At 42.0% G+C, this 23,880-nt stretch overlaps 1 protein-coding gene across 7 annotated transcripts in view; it reads left to right on the top strand.

Moving 5' to 3' along the window:
- The window catches only part of LOC125463998 (oxysterol-binding protein 2-like), a 315,453-nt gene that overhangs the window by 173,563 nt on the left and 118,010 nt on the right, over positions 1-23,880 (top strand). For all 7 annotated transcript variants that reach the window (XM_048555891.2, XM_048555890.2, XM_048555889.2 and 4 more), the window contains one exon: positions 15,417-15,667. In XM_048555891.2, coding sequence (XP_048411848.1) covers positions 15,417-15,667 — 251 coding nt within the window. The remainder of the gene's footprint in view (positions 1-15,416; positions 15,668-23,880) is intronic.

The following is a 23,880-nucleotide window of genomic DNA, read 5'->3' as shown; positions in this document are numbered from 1 at the left end:
CTACAGATAAGCATAAGCATTTCAAAGTTCTTACCACTTTTACTGTGCTATCCTTAAAAAAAAGTTAGCAAACAAACTCCTAGGTCAGTGTAGAGGGGCCTAGTACAAACATTTTACCAATTAGACCATATAACTTCCAACTGCAAAATTAACTGCATATAATGAGATACCCATTCTTTGTGTTTGTACATTGATGATGATATGCAGCTTGGCAATTCTCTGGACACCACAGATATTTTACCTAATGGACACCCACAGATATTTTACCTAGTAGACACAAGTAGACCAGCAGAAGCTGGATTACCTGTGGCCATGGATCTCAGTATTGTGACCATTCATGAGACCACCAGGATCCCAGTTGCAGCAGAAGAGGCCCAGAATACTTTCATTGAGTTAATTCAGAACTTGCAACAGTTGTACTCAGGAAAATTTAACAGCAGAAGGAACTTCAAAGCTGATGCTGTGTTGCACTTGCATCTGTCAACTCTCCCAGATAGTGCATTGTTCAAGTACATGTAAAGCTTAAGAATGACCTGGACAGTATGGAATGTATTGACAGTTTCCACTGTGTAGACCACTGCCCAAGTTAATGCAGTTCTTTTATATGTGTTGGAGAAAAATGACACAATCAGGATATGTTTGGTCCCCATGATGTCTAAACCTTTCGGTAAAGAGATGCCACAAAAAGTTCTGACATCAGATGAGCTGAATTTCAAATTCACATGATGTAAATTTGTTTCTAAGCAATGTGCCAAACACAGACATTAGTTCATTCACTTGGCAAAGGAATCTTAAGAATCACTACTTTGAGAATGCCATTTAGAAGATATTGCTTCTAGAGAAAACATTTCATTCTCTCTGATAATAAAATGTGAGGCTGGATGAACACAGCAGGCCCAGCAGCATCTCAGGAGCACAAAAGCTGACGTTTCAGGCCGAGACCCTTCATCAGAGAGGGGGATGGGGTGAGAGTTCTGGAATAAATAGGGAGAGAGGGGGAGGCGGACCGAAGATGGAGAGAAAAGAAGATAGGTGGAGAGGAGAGTATAGGTGGGGAGGTAGGGAGGGGATAAGTCAGTCCAGGGAAGACGGACAGGTCAAGGAGGTGGGATGAGGTTAGTAGGTAGGAGATGGAGGTGCGGCTTGGGGTGGGAGGAAGGGATGGGTGAGAGGAAGAACAGGTTAGGGAGGCAGACCTGTTCTTCCTCTCACCCATCCCTTCCTCCCACCCCAAGCCGCACCTCCATCTCCTACCTACTAACCTCATCCCACCTCCTTGACCTGTCCGTCTTCCCTGGACTGACTTATCCCCTCCCTACCTCCCCACCTATACTCTCCTCTCCACCTATCTTCTTTTCTCTCCATCTTCGGTCCGCCTCCCCCTCTCTCCCTATTTATTCCAGAACCCTCACCCCATCCCCCTCTCTGATGAAGGGTCCAGGCCCGAAACGTCAGCTTTTATGCTCCTGAGATGCTGCTGGGCCTGCTGTGCTCATCCAGCCTCACATTTTATTGTCTTGGATTCTCCAGCATCTGCAGTTCCCATTATCATTCATTCTCTCTGATGGATCTGTTTCAGCAGCACATGGACAGAATTACAGAGAGTATTCCTGGACACGTGTATTGTTTATAATGATGCAATGATAGGTTAATATCAAAGGAGAGGGGGGCCAAAATATGCATTCACTGATGGTAACAGCTCATTGTCAAGCACTTGTCATCAACTGCAAATTTTCTGAGCTGAATGTGAGTCAAATCAACTTCTTTGGCTCCGTCTGTTCAGGTTACAGGATCAAAAATGCAATGTACATGCCTACTCCCCAAAGCAAAGAAGACCTGCAGAGATGGCTTGTTTTTAAACTTCTTAGCACTATGCATAGGGAACTTTCCTGAAATGGGATTGTCATTCTGGAAACTCTTAAAGAAAGAAATACCATTTGTGTAGTGGGAGGACCATCAATGTGTTCATATTCCTCAAGCGTGCATTAGTATCCTACAGTGCTGCAACCAGAGCAAGAAGACTGTCTAGATGTTGATGCATCTCAGAAAGGACTAGGAGCATGCATCATAGAAAATGACGTGTGTTTGTATCCAGAACTCTTATCTTAAGCACAATCCAACTATGCCAAAAATGAGCATGAAACACTTGCTCAGCCAGTATTCACTATCACTGAATTCCGCACACAATTGTCTGTAAGTCTATCCCCATGGCAACAAATCACAAATGACTGGAAATGTCACAAGTCACAGACAATTGCACCACCTCAACTGTAACATCTTCTGGTAAAACTATAGGGATCCGATTTTGAAGTCTATTACTTAACTGGTTCCGGAATGGTTGTGGACTTGCTGTTACCTGAACACATCCTGCTTTGAAGACAAATGAGGTTAACCCTAGATAACAAAGTGTGAAGCTGGATGAACACAACAGGCCAAGCAGTATCTCAGGAGCACAAAAGCTGACGTTTCGGGCCTTGACCAAGTCTGTCCAAGTTCTCTGAAATACAGGACTAATTTCTTTAAAACAAGGGCAAATGAAGAGGATGCGTGACTGTCACACAAATGAGGGCAGATAAAGAATCTGTGTATACGATTCAAGGTCAGAAACATGCATCTCCATAGATAACCTGGTAATTCCAAACAGTGTTTCTCTAAGCAGTCAAACAACCAGCGTGAGGTTCTGCACATTGATAATGGGAACTGCAGATGCTGGAGAATCCAAGATAACCAAGTTTGGAGGTGGATGAACACAGCAGGCCAAGCAGCATCTCAGGAGCACAAAAGCTGACGTTTCAGGCCTAGACCTTTCATCAGAAACCAATGGCACATGCTGACTTCAGAGATCTATGCACAGAAAATAATTGGAGGGAGTAATTCTCATAGAGATTTCTAACCTGTGCAGTGAGCCTGGACCCTACAAATTTGCATTACTCAAAAAAGCATCATTGAGGAGAACATAGGAATCACGAGCAGGAATAGCAACTCAGCCCTTCGAGCCCACACTACCATTTTACACATTTAAAAAAAAATTATTCACAGCATGATGGTAACACTGGCCAGACCAGCATTTATTGACTGCCCCTAATTGCCCAGAGGGCAGTTGAGAGTTAACCACATTGCTGTGGGTCTGGAGTCACATGTGAGCCAGACCAGGTAAGGATGGCAGTTTCCTTCCCTAAAGGACATTAGTGAACCAGATTTTCTGACAATTGATGACCATGGTTTCATCATCATCATTAGATTCTTAATTCCAGATATTTAATGTAACCTGTGTCTTTTAGTTAATAGACCAGCAATAATACCAATAGGCATTGACTCCCCTGGCTGATCTTATCCTGGTCTCAACTCCACTTTCCTGCCTGCTTCCCGGAGCTCTTTATCCTGCTTTTCATCAGAAACATATCAATTTCTTTCTTGAATCTTTTGATTGATTCTGCTTCCACTTAACTCTGGGGCAGTGAGTTCTATAGATTCACAACCCTTTGAGAGAAGTAGTTTCTCCTCATCTCAGTTTTGAACCTACCTCCTCTCACTATATCAATGACCCCTTTTCGAGATGTCCCACAAAGGGGAACATCTAATCAGTGTCTGCCTTATCAATCCCCTTTAGCATTTTGTGCACTTCAATCAGATTCCCCATTGTTTTTCTGAACTCCAGCGAGTACAAGCCCAAGCTATTCAATGGCTCCTCATGTGACTACCACAACATCCCCAGACTCAACCTGTTGTTCCAGCTCTAAACTGCCTCCAGTGCCACTACGTCCTTCAAGTAAGGAGACTAGAACTGGATTCCACACTCCAGGTGAAATCTCACAAGCACCTTGTATAACTCTAACAACACTCCTTTACTTTTATAATCTAGCCCTTCTGCAATAAATGCTAGGATTCCATTTGCCTTTCTTACATGCTGCACCTGCACACCCACTTCCTACAGTTCATGCACAAAGGTGCCCAGATTCCTCTGCACTGACGCACTTTGAATCTGCTTCCCATTTAAATAAGAATTTGTCCTCTTATTTTTCTGACCAAAATGGACACCCTCACACTTATCCACATTAAAATCTGTCTGCCAGATTCTGGCCCATTCTCCTAGCCTATCAGTATCCATTGAAAACTCTTTTTCCTTTATCATCACAACTATTTTAGTTTCTTCCTCAAACTTTGCTATGTTACAGTCAGTTCCTGCTTGTCGATCATTCATGTAGATTGTAAATAGTTGAGGTCCTAGAACTGAACCCGGTGGCACACTGCTAAATTATAGTTTACCATCCAGAGAAAGACCAATTTATTCTGACCCTCTATCCAAGCCAATACTAGGGATATCCGGGATCTTACCTTCTGGATCAGTCTTATAAGAGACATCTTGTCAAATGCCTTCTAAAAGTCTAGATATACCACATCCATCAGATTCTCATTATCCACCTTGCTGGTGACATCCTCAAAGACCTCCAGCAAGTTAGTCAACCACAACAAGCTTGAAATGAAACCATGCTGATCTGGTGAATTGAGCTCTGTTTTTCCAGATGTTCAGTTATCTTCTCCTTTATGATTGACACCAGCAACTTCCCCACTGACAGGTCAAACTGACTCGGTCTGTGGTTTGCCATTTTTTGCCTATCTCCTTTCTTGAATCCAGGGAATTTTGGAAAATCATAACTAATACATCCACTCGCTCTGCTGCCGCCTCCTGAAATAACCTAAGGTGCAAGCCATCAGAGCCCAGAGACTTATCTGCCTTTAATCCCATCAGTTTCCTGAAAAACTTCTCCCTAGTTGTAGTAATTTCCTCTGTAATAACAGCAGTTATTGGGAAGAAATTATTCTACTGTGAAAACCGAGACAAAGTATTGCTTTCGCGCCTCTGCCATTTCTAAGTTTCCCATTATTACTTTATCATTTTACTCCCCTAAAGGGCCAACATTTAATTTGAAGTTCTCTTCCCTTTTATGTACTTATTGAAGCTTTTGGTATCAGTGAAGAGAAATGGAAGCCAACAGTGAGGAAAGTATAACATGCCAATTGTGCATTAAACACACAGATAATCTTGGACTACAAAATTGTGGAATACCTTCAGGGCAACAAAGATCAAACCAACAATGCACAAGACCCCCAACACATCAATAACCAGAAAATATCAAATCTAACTCTCTGGAGGGTTATAACAATACCAAGATCCAGAAGGATTGTCAAACCAACTAAATGTTATAAAGATTCGTTCTTTTTGTTTGTTTCTGTGTAAAGAGTTTCCTTAGTGTTTAACCTTATCTTGAATAAAAGAAATAAAAAGCAATGTTGCTTTAAGAGTTTGTGCTAATGAGCCAAGGACCAGAATATAAACTAAATGCAGTTCAGTAAGAAGTACAATAGTAGGAGGTTGCATGTGCATTTTCTGTAACTGCACGTTGTGGTCTTTGAGAGCACTTCAGAGTTGCCCACAGTGCTGTGTCAAGATCCACATGTAGACCAGACCATATAAGAATGGCAGATTTCCACAAAAAGAGGGTTAGTGAACCAAATGAGTTTTTAAGACAATCGCTTTGTGATCACCATTCCAGAAACCAGATTTCTCTCCTTTTGTTTGATTATTTAATGGAATTTAAATTTCATCAGATGATGTGGTAGGAATTGAACCCATGTCCCTGGAGCATTGGTTGGGCCTATGGATTTCTAGCCCTCTAGGGTAGGATAAGGAAAAATGCTGGCTTTGCAGGCACGCTCACTGAAGCAAATTACTGCCGAGCCTAAGGGACCCACTTTAGCCCATCTGAGCCGAGCTCTGAGTTGATACTTAAATTCTCGGGTGATATTTTTCCCTCACTCTGTCTGACAACAGTTGCATTCTGACCTATTTACAGTGAGCAGTGATCCATGTGGATTAAACTTCTTTTTTTGCTATAAATAAACCTCCTCTGCAAGGTCTGTATCTCTATGGCAACCTTTTAACTCACTGGCTCCTGACAGCCCTTTTTGCCAATCAACAGTTTTAATCTGGGTAAAAAATTCAGAACAAAGAAAAGTTGCAGATTACAATTTTAGCAACTGCTGCAGCCTGTAAGGTGAAGATACATCAACAATACTGGGGAGTTCCTGCATTTTTTTCCAGTGTTAGTGAAGGAACGACAATATGTGTCCAGATCAGGATGTTGCACTACATGGAGGTAATGCCCATGTACCTGCTTCCCTCGATGGTTGGAGTTACATGCATTGCAGATGCTGCTAAAGCCGCCTTGGTGAGTTACTGCAGTCTAGCCAGTGTAAATTGCCCATGCCGTAACCACAGGATAGTCACTTAATTATGCTGGCTTATGTTTCAGATAGGCAAGCTCTAAGATCAGAAGAACGAGTTAGCTAGACAGAATCCAAGTATTTAGAATTCTGCAGCCATTTCCGTCAGGCAGTGTCTATCTGGGGAGGATGTGTTGAACCTGCTTGGTTGTATCTGAGAAACGGAGACTAATTGGGCTGTTCGTTCTTTGTTGTGACAGCTACATCCTGCTGAACTGCTTGTAATACTCAACTCCACGCTTGCTGTTGACCTTACTTGGTCCCTGCTGTTAACATGCAATATTGATAACCTTCATATAGACTGAAAAGAAAACCATTTAAACATCTGCACGAAAAGCAGACAGGGGCAGGTTGCCTAGGAATGTTGAGATATTTCTGACAGAATCTGTACGGATTTGTACTTCCAGCTTATCTTCACCCACTTCTCCATATCTCGTGCACATTGTCCTGAATTGGCTGTCTGGCATCATTCTCACCTTCAAATAGATGGTGCATCCAGTATTTCAGAGACTTTTTCAAAGGCTCTTCAGATTTTAAATGTTGCGGATTATGTTTTTGAAAGTAAAGGTTAAATGTTGATTTATGGAGCTGTGTGGTGCTCAATTCTAGAATTTTCTGTAGTACCCAGGTGTAAATGAATGGCATGTTAATCGTCCATGATCTGCCCACACATCCAGGATTTCGCCTCTGAGACTACCAGAAATGTCAAGTGCAATGAAAATCTTTCTCGAATATTTAGATGCTTGAAATACTGCAGTGAATAAGTTGGATTAGGGATGTTACTGAAAATATTCAGAGCCATCTCTTCAGCAAAGTATAGGTAGGATCCAAACGTGCATGCTGTGGCAGTCTTTAGCTGTGTTTGGATACAGATTGCTTCAGTATCTGAGGAGTTACAACTGGTGCTAAATATTGTGCGATCATCAGTGAACATCCCCATTTGTGACCTTATGATGGAAGGAAGGTCTGTGAAGATGATCTGAATATGGTTGAGCCCATACAATGAAGAGTCTCTGCAGTGATGTCCTGAGACCAAGATGACTGACCTCCAACAATCACAGAGTTGTTCCTTTGAGCTGAATGCAGATCCAACTAGTGGAGAGTTTTCTTTCTGATGCCTATTGACTCCAGTTTTCCTAGGGCTTCTTAATGCCACACTCCGTCAAATATTGCTTTAATGTCAGGATTAGTCACTGTCGCTATCTGTGAGGCAGAGCAATGTTATGAAGGTGGAAATTGATAGTTCACAAGTTGCACTGTAGGGGCAGATTCCCCATGAACTGTGTAGCACTGTCCAATCAGGAAGATAAATCGAAAGATAACAAATGCTTTAAATTAATAAGATGCAGGAAGGGATTTCTGAGGCAATTAAACCTACATATAAGTAAAACACGAAAGAGGGATATAATAAAAATCATTATAGTTGTTAAGGATGTAAAATGATGGTCAAAAGTAATATGAAAAAAATTACCATTAAAATAAGTTAAACTGTACAGTAATGCAGTGTCAAAAAAAATAACAGAACTGGAGACAATAATCTGACACAAGGAACTAAAAACTGAAATTACTGAGTTGTGGCTATTGGAAAGAAATGAAACTTGACTGGGAGTTAAATGTTGCAGCTTAAAAGTGAACAACGTAAGGTAGCTATACTTATTAGAGATCACATATTGATAGCAGAAAAAGTGACAAACCTATTTGGTTGAAACACCCTATTTAGAATCTATTCAACGTTTTTTTTATTTAGTCACATAAATGTACAGGCTGCTTAAAAAGGAAGGGTGATGGAGTTAAAAACAAGCAAAAAAAATGAATAATAGTAATTGAGAATAATAATTGAGAAATTTCAGATGCCACAAATTAATGGGTCAAAAGAGGTAGATGGTGTTCTTTGTACTGTGTACAGGAATCATTTCACAAAACATTGGTTTGCAGGTACAGCAGGTAATTAAGAAGGCAAATTAAATATTGTCCTTTATTGCTAGAGGAATAGAGTTTAAAATCAGAGTGGTCATGTTGCAGCTGTATAGGCTGCTGGTGAGGCCACATCTGGATTACTTTATGCAGTTTTGGTCTCCTTACTTGGGAAAGGATGTACTGGCATTAGAGGGAGTGCAGAGGAGGTTCACGTAGCAGGGTGCAGAGGAGGTTCACCTAGAGGGGTTGCAGAGGAGATTCACTAGGTTGATTCTGGAGTTGAGAGGGTTGCCTTATGAGGAGAGACAGAGTAGATTGGGACTACACTCATTGGAATTTAGAAGAATGGGGGCGTGGTATCTCATGGAAAAATATAAAGTTATGAAGGGAATAAATAAGATAGAAGCACATAGTTTGCTTCCACTGGCAGGTGAAACTAGAACTAAGAGACATAGCCTCAAAGTAAGGGGAACCAGATTTAAGGCTGAGCTGAGGAGAAACTTCTTCACCAAAGGGTTGTCAATCTATGGAACTTCCTGCCCAGTAATGCAGTTGAGGCTACCTCGTTGAATGTTTTAAGGCAATGATAGATTTTTGAACAGTGAAGGAAGTAAGGGTTATGGTGTGCGAGCGGGTAAGTGGAGCTGAGTCGATGAAGAGGACAGCCATGATCTTACTGAATGGTGGAGCAGGCTCATTGGGTCAGGTGACCTACTCCTGCTCCCATTTCCTGTTTTGTTCTTTTTAACTCTGTGACAGACCCAAAGAGGAAAGATTCACAACTAGATCTAACAAAAGGGAATGAGCCAAAGCAGGTAAGACAGTTGGGCAACAGTGCACCATTTCAAGATAATAAATCCAAAGTAGATCATTGTAGCATGTTGAAAATTACAGGCAAGTTTTGTCCACTTGACACTACCATACTCACACGTACTGTCAGAAGAAGTCACCTTGGAAGAGATAATGTTGGATCTATATTTAACAGCTCATGATGTTCTAATTCCAAATTACTCTGGCAGAATGTATAGCTATTTTCATGCAAAGATCTGAACAAGAAACATTGTGAAAGACCTAGGGAATCGATCGGAGGAGAGCTGATTTTGAGGAACTGAGAATGGCGCATGGAAAAATAAAGCCAACAGCAATATTGGCAACCAATGATGTAGAACAGATGGGAAACATACAAAACAGTATCCAAAATTCATAGCTAATAAATTCCATTTAAAAAAAGAGGAAATAGTACACCAACAAGACACCGAATGAGTAAAGACACAACAAAACAATGGTAGGTGAGGAGAGAGGCAAACACTAAGTGTACAGACAATGGGAGAAAGCATGATGGAGGCCCCACCCCTAATTGCTCTGGAGAAGGTGGTTGAGCACTACTTTCTTGAACCGCTTATCATTTAAGAAACTTGACACCATCCACGACAAAGTAGTCCAGTTGATTGGCACCCATCCACAACCGTAAGTATTCACTTTCCCCATGGCTGGGGCAATGTGGCAGCAGTGTGTGCTGTATGTAAGATGACTTGCAGCAAGTCACTGAAGGTTCCTCCGACAGCACCTATCAAAACTCTGACTACAGTCTCAAAGGACAAAGGCATCAGATACATGGGAGCACCATCACCTCCAAGTTCCCCTCCAAGCTACTCACCATCCTGACTTGGAAATATATCCCCATTCCTTCAATGTCACTGGATCAAGGTCCTGGAATTCCCACCCTAACTGCAGACTGGGAGTACCTGCAGCAGAAGGACTGCAGTGGTTAAAGAGAGGAATTGTCTACAACCTTCTTAAGTGCAATTAGGAACTTACAATAAATGTTGGCCAAGCAGTGATGCCTACACCTTACAAAATAATTTTAAAAACACAGTCAGACGTAGCTAATCCTGAGGAAGAAAGTGATGCAATACAAGAAGACATTTGTAGATTTGGAGTATGAGGCAAATTAACTTTTTAATACAGATAATTCTAAGGCAATGCAACTTGATAGAGAAAAAAAAATAGAAATGTCACCCTACAACCTAGAAAGGAAGGAACTGAATGGGATGGAAAGTGAAGGGTTTAAGAAGTTGGTCAAATCATTAAAAGCAGCAACACAGGTCAGCAAAGCAACTAAAATGCTAGCAGAACGTGAGGATTTATTTAGGAGCGTAGCATTCAAAAGTACTGATTCTGATAAACTTGCACAGAACCTATTTCCGGCCCCACTACACAGTTCTGATTTCCATGCTATATAAGGCATTGGAAGCACTGAACATTGTGTAGTCAAATTTTACAAGGATGATACCAGAACTGATTACAGCTACTATTATAATAATTTTGTAAGTTGCAAATAACAACACAATAGAAAATATTGAAATTGCCTCAATGCAATGTGCGTAGACTCAAAGTTTAAAAAATTAGGCACAGTGATATATTAACTGTTGGTTCATGGGAGTGTTCCAGATGAAAATGTGCTGAAAACCCATCACTTTTAAAACCCATAAAGTTGTAAGCAACTATTGATGGCATGTAATAATTTTTACACTTTGATCTATTGTATTGGGGAGATGGTGGCACAGTGCTAATGTCACTGCATTAGAACAGGTATTTCTGCTATAACATGCATTTCATTAAAGCAAATTGGCTGTAACATGATTGATGAGCAGTAGGCACTGTTTGGATAACGCAAACTTTCTACTGTACAGTAAGGCAATTTTCTACAGTGATTTTCCCATAATGCCATTTTCTATGGAAATTTTTAATAGTGTGATTTTCTACAGTGTGGGGTCACACAAGAACACAACTATCACATTATAGGAGAAATGCCTGGTAATCCTACAGCCCAGACTCCCTGCTCTGGTGAAGCGGGTTAAAATCCCACTCCTGACGAAGCCAGTCCTGATGAAGGGTTCAGCCCAAAATATTGACTTCCCTGCTGCTCAGATGCTGTCTGACCTGCTGTGTTTTTCCAGCTCCCCATTTATTGACTTTAACTTCCAGCATCTGCAGTCCTTACTGTCCCTGAAATCCCATTGTGGCAGCTGTAATATAAAACTAGCCTGAGTGACCAGTGCCCATGAAACTACCTTTCATTGTCCTTTGGGGAATGTATTCTGCCATCCTTACCTGGTCTGGCCTACATGTGACTCCAGACTCTTGGCACTGCTCTCTGAAATGACCTGAAATGAAAGGGCCAATATTTCTGATGGAAGGGCACCTCGGCCTCCAAGGATGGGAGATGACAGTGCATCAGAGGACATCCAGGGTTCCTACAGGCTTCAATAGGGTGACAGTACTTCACAATAGGTGGCATAAGTAACTAGGCCAGGAAGTCAGGAGGTAATGTTGGGAAATGAAGATTTAAGTGAAACAGTTGAATGGGATTGTGTGCGAACTCAGTTGATGGAGTTGAGAGGGAGTGTAAACAAGAAAGGAACTTGGAAGTGTGGGCTGGAGGAGGGGTGTGACACAAAGAGTAATGGACTGAGCCTGTGATTCACTCTGCAAAGCGCAATCTGAGATAACAAGGTGTAGAGCTGGATGAACACAGCAGGCCAAGCAGCATCAGAGAAGCAGGAAAACTTACATTTTGGGTCTAGACCCTTCTGCACAAAATGATGAAAATCATTTAGAAAATCATTTTCTGAAGAAGGGTCTTGGCCCAAAACGTCAGCTTTCCTGCTTCTCTGATGCTGCTTGGCCTGCTGTATACATCTAGCTACACACCTTGTTATCTCAGATTCTCTAGCATCTGCAGTTTCTACTATCTCTGAAAGCGCAATCTGTGCTTTCTTTGAACCTCATCTGAATCACAAAGAAGCTGTTTAATAAACATTAACATCATCAGTTGTGTGAAGGCTTCACAACATGCAGTGGTCCCATATTGGACACTGACTAGATTTAACTGCTATGTTAAACATTGGGGAAAGAATTGCATCTATCAGGTAGGGTTCAAACATGGTGTAGTAAGACTAAGGATAGCCTCTAGGTTCATTACTGCTGTTGCAGTCACTATAACCATCAATCAGACAAGTGATGATGAAAAGAGGTAATACTTTTATGAACGTGAGATTTTATTTCCAATCTGTGCACCTGTGTTTTCTCTGAAGCTTTTCTTTTGCCTTTTCCTCCTACCACATTCACTGTGTAGGGCTAATCCTGGCTAGCAGTGCTTGACTTCGTGTAGAGCTGGGCTTTAAATATGGCACAGCGCTTGGCAATCTCTCTTCGTATGCATTTAAATTGCAATGAACTGATGCTAATACTTATGTTGAGAAATTACCCAACTAGCAAGCGCTTGATTTATTGAATTCACAATGCTGTAGATGCCATAGGGTACTTTATTACATTAAATGTTCTGTTATAAATTCAAGTTATCATTGCAATGTGTTTGCATGCCCCATGCTAGTTTTGTCATTGGACATATGCCATCAGTTATTTTCACATTATTTAATCAACTTTTAAACTGCAATATGCTCACAAAATTCTTAGCAGAGCAGCATACGCTACCCCCATATTCATTTCTTGCAGTTGTGTGAATATATGCTAAATGTAGACTGTGCTGGAAGCTGTAGCAACCCAAGGTGCCTGGAAACTCTTGAATTGAGATCATGAGTGAACATCTGAGTTAGAACAGGAAGGAACCCTCATTTTACTGGCTAAAGACCAGAGCTTGACACTGTTGGTCGCATACACACTTCTGAGTCAGAAGATTGTGTACTAATGCCCCACTGTGGAGACTTGAGCACAAGTTTTAAGGTTGGCATTCCAGTGTAGCTCTGAGGGAGTGCTGTGTTAACAGCGGTGCTATCTTTCAGATGAATCGTCAAAACCAAGGCCCCAGCTGCCCTGCCATGTGGATCTAATTGATCATGTTCCATACTTTCAAACAGAAATGAATTAAGCCCCAGTGTCCTGTCCTTTATTTGTTCCTTAAGTAATATCCTGGTCATTATCACACTGCTGTTTGAGGGAACGTGCTGTGCACATCTCGTCTGTCAAGGTTTTACAACAGTGTACTCAGCTGGCTCATTGGCTGTAAAGTGCTATGAGATGTTTGGCAGTGACAGCAAGCTCTTGAGTGGGTACAAGTATTTTTTTGAAATTAGGTAGGAGAACTTTGTAATATTCCATAAATACAAAATATCACAGCTCATGAAATGATACTGTTGATTTAATTAAATCTAGTAACTTGGCTTTGTTCAAAAAAGAAGGTAAATCAAACTCTTTTTTTTTAATCTCATGTTCATGGACAAACACCATAAGTGAGATTTTTATTCTGATTACAACCACAACTAATGTTGTAGACCTGACCACCCACCAACTGTTCCTTGCTGCACTGAAATGTTGCTAAAACAAGTCTGTGTGTGTAGTACGACCAGCTGTGGGCTGCAACAAACAGCTGGAAATAACTTCCTATCCCTTACAGGGATTTTGGAAATGCTTCGAGAATTCTCGTGTCAACTGAGAGGTTGCCTGCATTCTGTTTTGAAGCAGTACTGTGACTGGATTTTTGTAGTTGCTCTGGCTTTGCAATTGTTCCCCTGTTCCTTAGTCTACTGCAGTACATATACATATAGACTAATTCCAACAGAGCCTGGATCAGTTTGCAGCAGGGCCTGCTGCTCCAAAATGAAGAATTGCCACGTAAATTCTGGTTTTCTTGTTTCAGTGTGAGCAGAAAATAAATCACACCAGTGGAGTTCCAGGCCCTTAGACCGAGGATAACGTCTAGCCTCCGTCAGTAAGCCTCAAGAGGACTGCACTATACTGTCAAAGAACATTGGAGGATGCAGAGCAGATTCACAAGAATGTAGGGGGAAAGACTTCAGTCGTTTGGGGATTAGAGGAGCTGGGAATGTTCTACTTTGAGTGGAAAAGGTTATTGGGAATTTTAATACAGGAGTGTAAAATTATGAAGAGTTTTGGTTAGGTAAATAAGACTTCTAAGGTTTAGGAGCAGAATTAGGTGAAACTATATCCATTGTCAGTAGGATCAACGGTGGATTCAGATTTGATGGAGTAAAGAACCAGGGGGATTAGGTGTACTTTGTGCAGCATATTTTTATTGTATTTCAGGATGCCAGGTTAAAGGACAGTACAGGAACCAGTCTTTATGGGCGGCACACTGGCTGAGTGGTTTTCACTATTGCCTCACTGCACCAGGGACCCGAGTTCGATCCCAACCTTGGGTGACTATCTGTGTAGAGTTTGCATGTTCTCCCTGTGTCTGTGTGGGTTTCCTCCGGGTGCTCCGGTTTCCTTCCACAGTCCAAAGATGTGCTGGTTAGGTGGATTGGCCACGCTAAATTGCCCATAGTGTTCAGGGATGTGTAGGTTAGGTGGGTTATAGGGGGATGGGTCTGGGTGGGATGCTCTGAGCGTCAGTGTGGACTTGTTGGGCCGAAGGGTCTGTTTCCACACTGTAGGGATTCTATGAGTTTACTCAGTCTTACATTTATTTACAGATTGAAAGCTTTTAAGCCTACACCTCCAAATTCCACAATATCCAGTTTCAGTGAGTGTCTCTTTGTATGCGGTTAAGTAAAACCCTAATTAATGCCCTCAACTATATATAATAAAACACAATTAATATACAGTCTCACTTATGGACTGGGATGCACTGCCTTGGAGGATATTGGAAGGAAGTTCAAAGTAATTTGCAAAAGGGAATTAGATAACTTAGTGAAGGATTTAGACTTTTGGGAAAGAACTAGGTATGAGTTTCATTGGATAGCTTATTCCACAGACACTATGAGCTGAACAGCGTGTTTCTGAGCTGTACAATTCACTTATTGCCCAGTTACCTTTTAATAAAGGGGGCAGGATGACAAAAAAAAGAAAATGTTATCCTTGTATTGCTGGGGGCCTTTTCACCTGGTAGGTACTCAGGGAGCCAACTCACTAAACAGCCTGTGTTTTATTTCAGAAGAAGGGTCCAGACCCGAAACGTCAGCCTTCCTGCTCCTCTGGTGCTGCTTGGCCTGCTGTGTTCATCCAGCTCTACATCTTGTTATCTCTGTGTTTTATTGACCATTTTCTTGAGGAAAGCTTATTATAACTGACTAAAAATAGGGGAAGCCTGCACAAGCCAGATTTTGATATCTCTAGCACTCGAGTGTGCTGTTGCTCCAATCTCATCTGATCGGTCTCTTGTTCCTGTTTTACATGTGCCTTGAGTAGTAAGGGCAGTGCAGTAACCAGAGAAACTGTTCCTCCTTCCACAGATGACTCAGGTGACGAGGAGCCAACTTCGCAGTCCGATAAGAGTGAGCTGCACGCCACCCTGAGAACCTTGGCCAGCAAGCTTGACGACCTGAGCCAGTGCAATGAGCTCATCGCAAAGCATGGGGCAGCCCTTCAGAGGTCTCTGAGTGAGCTTGAGAACCTGAAATTACCAGCTGAGAGTGGAGAAAAAATTAAAACTGTCAATGAGCGAGCAACCCTCTTCCGCATAACCTCCAATGCTATGATCAATGTAAGTAAAGACTTTTTTATCTGCCTCTAGTGCAGACTCATTTTGCCTCAGATGAAAATCTTATTTGTACAAGTGTAAAACTGTAGTAAATAAATTAATCTGTACTGTACAAGGCATAATTTACTCCTAAATCAGAATTATGCGCGGGGCAATATCACAACAATAACAGTACACAGTTTTAGCTAAATGGGCAGTAAGAGTGAGCACAGCCCGAGTTCCGCAGCAAAGTGAATGCGGGCCAAGTCCCATGGCGGAGCTGAGCGAACGGGCCGAGGCCCACAGCAGAGCGAGCAGGTCGAGTCCCGCTATGGAGCAAACGGGCCGAGTCCCACGGCGGAGCAGAGAGAACGGGCCGAGTCCCACAACGGAGCGGAGGCAATGGGCCATGTCCTGCAGCGGAGCAGAGAGAAGGGGTCGAGTCCCATGGCGGAGCGGAGCGAACGGGTCGAGGCCCATAGCAGAGCGAGCAGGTCGACTCCCACTGTGGAGCAAACGGGCCGAGTCCCACGGCGGAGCAGAGGGAACGGGCCGAGTCCTGCGGCGGAGCAGAGGGAACTGGCCGTGTTCTGTGGCAGAGCGGACAGACGGGGTCGAGTCCCATGGCAGGGCAGAGCAAACGAGTCGAATCCCATGGTGGAGCGGAGCGGACGGTTCGGGTCCCAGTGCGGTGGCAGAGTGACTCCTGTATATAGACCAGCACATGGAAGCAGCATGGTCTCGTGCTCTGGGACCAGTGGGCATGGACTGGAACTTAAGTAGTTATTGTCATTTATTGTGTTTCTGGACTTGTTCAGCTGTTCCCATGCTAATCTATATTTTTAACTCTTTAATTATACTTTGAAATATCTGTACCTAGGTCCTGCGTACCTAATACGACGCCAAAAGGCAACATTACAAATTTTTCACTGCAGTCATTTGCCTGTACATGACAGTAAAGGCTATTCTGTTCAGAGCTTGTTCATGCAGGGAATTGGTGAGATTGGGAGAGTTGACAAATTCAGGTGTGCAGGCGATTAATAATTCATTCCCAAATTAAGTACTTCTGAGTAACACAAGTGTTACCCTCACATTCTGTTTAACACAAGTGGAGCAGCCTGGACATTGTTTATGGTGAGTAACCCTTTTATTAAATCTGAGAGGCAGCTTATTATGACTTGCATAACAATGTAAGTATCCTAGAGCTCATTACTATAATAACCTAATAATGTTGTTTGATCTTCCTGGATTTGATTGGTGCGCCTAATACAGCGAGATGAAATCACAACCTGAAGCAAATGGACATTTAATTGTATTTGTATTATTTGAGATGGAAATGTTTTGGAGACACTTCACATTTTTTTGCACAGTATTGCAGGGTTGTTTAATCCTGTCTGCCAACTGGCATTGGTAAAGTAATGCAGTCTCACTACTTCAACGTGAGACATGTCTGAGCATAGAAGAGGTTTATTTGGAGCTTAGAGTTCTAACGAAGAGAATCTTTTGTACTCCTTTGATTCTTTTTGTTTTCTCAGTCAGACCAATTGAGAAATAATCTGAAGCATTCTGTAAGGGTTCATCAGGAAATTGATCGTAGTGGTTTGGAGCCAGCATTTCATGGAGAGAGGACATTGTGGAACCTGATCTAAACGCTATAATTGTATCTGACCCTCAGTCCACCTCCAAGTTTTAGGAAATAAATTGAAATGACTTTCTCAGATTCTTTCATCCTTACTGATACTTGCCTGTATTTGGAGGATTTCAAGATGATTGCTTCATCTGTCAGATTGTTAGGCGAGAGGAATCTGCATTCGCACTATCACTGTTTCAGATTTGCTCCTTTTGCATTAGTTGTTGACGTGGCATTGCCTGTGAATACTTTTCCCTGATACTGGATGAATTCTGCATTGGTGCAAAGAACATGAAAGCAGAATAGTGTGGATGCTAGAAACGTGAGGAAAAAACAGAGAATTTTGGAGAACTCCAGGAGGTCTGGCAGCATGTGTGGAGAAAGAAAAACAGAGTTAATGTTTCAAATCCAATATGACTGTTCTTTAAACTCAAAAGATTAACTGTGTTTTCCTCTTCACACGCACTGACGTTTTCTGTTTTGTGTCCTCTACCAGTGTGTGGCTGCGTCTTGGATTGCATTGTTCAGTTTTGAGCTTGTGATGATTGCTGTAAAGGGCAACTTTCACCTGTTTGACATCCCTGAGTAGTTCTCAATGAGTGAAGTGTTTTCCACGTGTGGTCAGAAAAACAAGTAGTCATTTATGCACAGTAAGATCCCTCAAACATCCAGGCAAAACTAACCAGGCAGTCTGATTTATTGGTGATGAGGGATAAATAAAAACAAGGACAGTAGGGATAACTTCCCAACTCTTCTACAAATGTGAGAAGTAAGAAGGGGTTTTGGTTTAATGTCTCAGCAGAAAGAAAACAACTGTGACAGTGCAACACTCCCTCGGTCCTGCACTAGAATGTCAATCTTGAATTTCTGCCTGGAGTGGGACTTATGAGAAAAAATGACTAACCCTAATCCTGTCATTCTACAGGCAGTGTCAAACCCTAGGAACTGAAAAATGTGCCATGGAGTACTTAGCCATCAGCTATAATCACTTTGCTTTGTAGCAGTGTGCTTTGCCAGCTGGCACAATAGTTAAAGGACATTACTACACAGGAAACCAGCAGAATCCATGTTGAATGACAGTGAGATTTTTGTCTGCACTAAAATTTTGCTCAAATATGCATCTGACATATAGAGGCAGGTTTCTCTAGTCAGTTTAGTGGGACACTGTTCTACAGACCACCCAAGCATTCAAAATTAACAGGCCTGGGAATGTTGCTCAGATTGTTCTCGGAAATCAATTACCATAATGCTGAATTATTGCTGTTCTCCTGCTAATGTTACGGTGGGAGTTTGGAAGGTTTTCTCCACACCAGCACACCATGGAAGTTCTCAATGCCAGTGGCTGGGTCTGCACCTGTGTGGGTTCTAAAACAAAAACAAAGTTGCTGGAAAAGCTCAGCACGTCTGGCAGTATCTGTGAAGGAAGAAAACCAAGTTAACATTTTGGGTCCAGTGACCCTACCTTAGAACGCAGTGTGGGTTCTATTCAAGTGATCATGTACTTCTGGTGAGATCATACCTGGAGTATTGACTGCAGTTTTGGTCTGCCTGTCTAGACAATATGCTTGACATAGATAGAGTGCAACAAAGATTCACTTGGCTGATAGCTGGGAAACACAGGACTGTTGTATGAAGAGGGTTTGGTCTGACTGGGCACGTATTCACCACACATTAGAAGAATGAGAGGTGACCTGATTGAAATGTATAAAATTCTAACAGGGCTATACTAAGCAGAAGCAGTGAGGATGTTTCCCTTACTTCCAAAATCTAGAACTAGGGGTCACAGTCTCAGGATATGAGGCTGGCCATTTAGGACTGAGATGAGGAAACACTTCTTCACCCAGAGGGTGGTCAGTTGGTGGAATTTGCTACCACAGAATGCTGTGGAGGTGCTCATTGAATATATTCTGGAAAGAAATTAATAAATATTCAGTTATTAAAGGTATCCAGGGGTATGGAAAGAAAGTGGGAACATGGCAATGTGATAGAGGATCAACCGTGATCATTTTGAATTGTGGAGCAAGCTGAAAAGGCCAAATGGCCTACTGTTGCTCCTAGTTTCGGTGTGATGCACCCAATCAGGGTTATTATCTCTCGTCCTGGCTGCGGGTGCCCAGGGTCTCACTGTGTGAATATTCTGCCTCTGAGCTACAGTATTGAAGTATTTACAGTGTCAGTCCTGGGAATCCTTGTTTGAATCGCCCACAGCAGATGGTCGAACTTGAATTCAATGCAAATCTGGAATTTAGAATCTAATGATGACTGTGAATCTATTGTCAGTTGTTGGAAAAGCCCGTCTGGTTCACTAATGCCCTTTAGGGAAACTGCCATCCTTACCTGGTCTGGCCTACATGTGACTCCAGACTCACAGCAATGTAGTTCATTCTTAACTACATTCTGGACGATTAGGGACGGGCAATGAATGCTGCCTAGCCAGTGACACTCTCAGCTTGTGAATGAATATAAAAAAGCGTCCAAGGAGAGTGGATCTAGTTCCAGGGAGTGTAAGACACACTTGCCAGTTCTTATGAGAATGATTGAAACATATAGGGCAGGCAGGTGGGAGTCAAGATGTTACATGAGAAAGGGAAAAACAAGATGCACAGAGGACTGGTACTGACAAAGCACCACAGTGAGAAATAGGAAGCCATTAATTAGCATTAGAATGAAAAAGGGAATGCAATAATATCTAAGTTAGGTTTACATTGCATGAGCACAAAGAGTGTGGTTCAATAACGCTGGTGAGCACAAAGCATGAGTAGCCACTTGGACAAATGATGTTTTGGCAAAAACAGAGACTTGTTGAAAAAAGTCCAGAACTGAGCGTTAAATATTCTTGGATACATGGTTCTTAGGAAAGCCAAGGAAGGAAAGAAAGGAAGATAAAACAAACAACTGCAGGCGCTGGAGATCTGAAATAAAAACAAATTGCTAGAAAAAATCAGCACGTCTGCCAACCTGTAAGGTAGGAAGACAAAGTTTATGTTTCTGGTCTGATAAGTTGTTCTGATGAAGAGTCACCAAACCCAGAACTAGGCCCGAAACGTCAGCCTTCCTGCTCCTCTGATGCTGCTTGACCTGCTGTGTTCATCCAGCTCCACACTTTGTTATCTCGGATTCTCCAGCATCTGCAGCTCCTATTTTCCTCAAACATTAACTGTTTATAGAAACATATTTGGTAAACTCTACCAAAAAATTGGGCAATTTTGCACAAGTGATGAGGCTTTTCATTGAAGGCACATGTCAATTGGGGAAATAAGAACCTAGGAGGTTGTTTAGACAATGTGGTTAGGAGATCAAACATAATCTCCATTCCTGCTCTAAAATATTTATTTCACTGATTCCAGTGTCATAGCCCTGAACAAAGCACATAATTCACTATAGGCAGTTGTGAACTGCCTGTCCCAGCTCACTGCTTTCTGGGAGGCAGGGGTTGGCTCTTTATTCTTTATTCTGAGTTTGGCAGAACAAGGTCACATTGTTCAGCCACCGCATCCATAGAGAGTGTGTGGCCCTGGCATTTCAATACCACACCCATGGCTGCGACAGCTTTGCACTCGAAAGGTTGCCTCAGCCCTGTTCTGTGTACACATGGACAGCCCCATCTTTGTGGCAGGCAGATGCAGCTCTGTAGCTTCGGGGAGATGAAACTCTGCAAAGTTGTGTTTCTAAGTGTGTGTCATTGTGACCCCACCAAGCCTGACATTGATGATCAGCTCAGCCACTTGATAAAGTTCCACATAACAAATTTCTCAGCAAAGTTGAAGCCTGTGGAATAAAACGAAAATGCAGCATGCATGAGAAGTCAGCTGAGGTAAAGGATTAATGGTGAGTGACTTATTTTCCCCTTTGGTTTGGAGAAAGACACATTGTGGCATTCCTGAGGCACACGTAATAGGACCACTGTGTCACTTATAGCATGTCATTATTACACGATATTGTATTATATTCTCTTATTATCTATATTAATATCCTACGCAGGTTTGCTGGGCACAATTTCAAAATTTGCAGATGACTAAAGGTTGAAAGTATTGTGAGAAGGATAATGGTAGATTTCAAAAAGAAGTAGATGGAATGGCCAGACATGTGCTTAGTGAAATTCAATGCAGGGAGGTCCGATGTGATGTGTTTAGTTAGGAAGGTTGTGGAGAAGCAATAAAAAACAAAAGTTATAATTCTAAAAAGCTGCAGGAGAAGAGGGATATGGGTGTTAATGTGCCCACATTATGGTGTTGGGACAAACTGAGAAATTGATTAAAAAGATATCTGGGATCCTGGCTTTATAAAGGTTTAAAAAACACAAGAATGTTAAAATAAACCTTTGATAAAACATTGATTCAGCCTGACTGCAGTATTTTGCCCAATTTTGACCACCAACTGTTAAGATGGTTCCGAAAGCATTTACGAGGATGCAGAAAATATTCAGGAGACTTGGCCCAGGAATGAGGGACCTCAGTGAGATGAATACTGGAGGAATTACTGGTGGTTCGCCTTGATGAAGAGAGGTTGAGACAAGAGATAAAAAGAGAAAATGCTGGAAACTTTGAGGATAGGCAGCATCTGTGGAAAAAGAGTTGAGTTTCACGTCACTAACTCTTACAGCTTTGATGAAGGGGTCACTGACCTGAAATGTTTAATTAAGGTGGCAGGAGTCATCAGCTTGTGAGGTGGCAACAGCCCCATGTAAGTTGCTGTTTGAATTAAATGGAGAAGTTGTCTGGTTTCTGGTCTCTGGACCCGTGTACTAAGTGAAACATTTTCTCTCTACCTATGTTTTCAGACTCATCAAGATATTGAATGCTGCTATCAAATCCATTTTCAACCTTAAATAAAAATAAAAAGTCGTGGAAATGCTGAACAGGCCAGGCAGCATCAGTGAAGAGCCTCATCCACAGAAGGCCCTAGTATTCAGTGTTACACAGGCACTAAACCAGACAGAGCAAACCTTCCCTGGAATCAAGGACTCCAGAGGTGGAGGCCGACCCATCAAGAGATGCTGGCCAATCAGAGTCCAGCAGCTTTATTGAACACTGTGCCATTGGGTTAATAGTGATCGATTGTGATACAACACTCACATGATGACACAAGTGAATAGTAGCAGGAGGGTGATCATGAGGCCGGGACTGAGGTTGGCTCGCCAATGGCCCCTGCTTCCAAGTGTTGGATCCCTTGATCAGACACTGAGTGCTTCTGAATGAGAAATGCCTCTGGGAGCCCACAAGATCACACAAGGGTTTACCTATGATACTGTCTGCATGGCAAACCTTCCACCCAACATTAACCCCTTGCTGGGTTAATACTAGCAGTGGCAGGATATTTTCCTCAAGTGGGCATTAATGCAGCATGGATGAGGAGTTGGCTGAATAACAGGAAAAGATTAATGGTGAATTTCTTTTTGCAATTCAGGGAATTACTGGCACTAATTGCCAATTTTAAGAGCCTTGATTATTGACAGTTTCATGGGTGGACCTTCCCATCACAAACTTCATGTTGGAAATGGAAAGGCGGCAGGTTTCCCCATCCACTATCATCCCACTGATTAAATACATGCACCACCACAAAACTTACCATTCAGGAGGGCATTAAATTGCCCCCGTTCAGTTTATATTTCTCTGCTGATGCTGCCTGGCCTTTTCAGCATTTCCACGACTTTTTATTTTTATTTAAGGTTGAAAATAAATTTGATAGCAGCATTCGATATCTTGATGAGTCTGAAAAAATAGTAGGGAGAAAATGTCTCACTTAGTACACGGGTCTAGGGACCAGAAACCAGACAACTTCTCCATTTAATTCAAACAGCAATAAAAGACAAAGATGGAATAAGGAGAAACTTTCTTACGCAGTGTGGCATTAAAATTTGAAAAGCATGACCTGGGGCATGGTGGAGGTAGCATTGATCGTAGATTCAAAAGGTAATTGGATACTGAACTAAAGAGATTACATTTGCAGGAATAAGAGGCCTGAGTTACTTGAACAGACTGGAGATGCTGGTGTAGTTCTCCTCGAAGAAGAAGAGAAGGTTGAAACAAGAGATAAACCTAGAAAATATAGGGTGGGCGAGTGGGAAGAGCTGAGCTGCAGTTTTTGAGAGCCTACACAAACATGTCAGGCTGAATGGCCTCATTCTCTACTTTAACCATTCTGTGATCCTGTCTGTCTTTGTTTGGTCAGGAAATGATGGTGGCAGATGCTGGTAGTAGATTTTGTTCACAAGAAGCTCACATTTAACTCCACGTTATGTTAGTAAATACATGGCTCATAAACCCAGACAAAGAATTCTGACAAAAGGATTCTTCGGATTCTGAAATCAATTAGATTGGATTTGGAGAAGAGATGATGTTGGCAGAAAGATAAATAATCCATTAGTATTGAATCTACAGTTCTGTTTTGTTTTTAGATCATTCTTGATAAGTCAATTTTTATTTAGCCTGTACTTGGTCTGTCAATAGTCAGGCTTGGTCTCCATCTGGTTATGAGCTATCAATCAGAATGGAGTCAGATAGCTCACTGTGTGTCCACTGTGTTCTCCCTGTAATGTTTCTGAATTATATCCATTGGTAAAAGGCTTTACTGTTCATTTCACACGTAAGATCACGTATTGAGTCAG

The sequence above is a fragment of the Stegostoma tigrinum genome, chromosome 26 (assembly GCF_030684315.1).
Source record: "Stegostoma tigrinum isolate sSteTig4 chromosome 26, sSteTig4.hap1, whole genome shotgun sequence".
Taxonomy (NCBI): Eukaryota; Metazoa; Chordata; class Chondrichthyes; order Orectolobiformes; family Stegostomatidae; genus Stegostoma; species Stegostoma tigrinum.
Note: the sequence above shows the minus strand (reverse complement) of the source record. Positions and strands in the feature narration are given on the sequence as shown.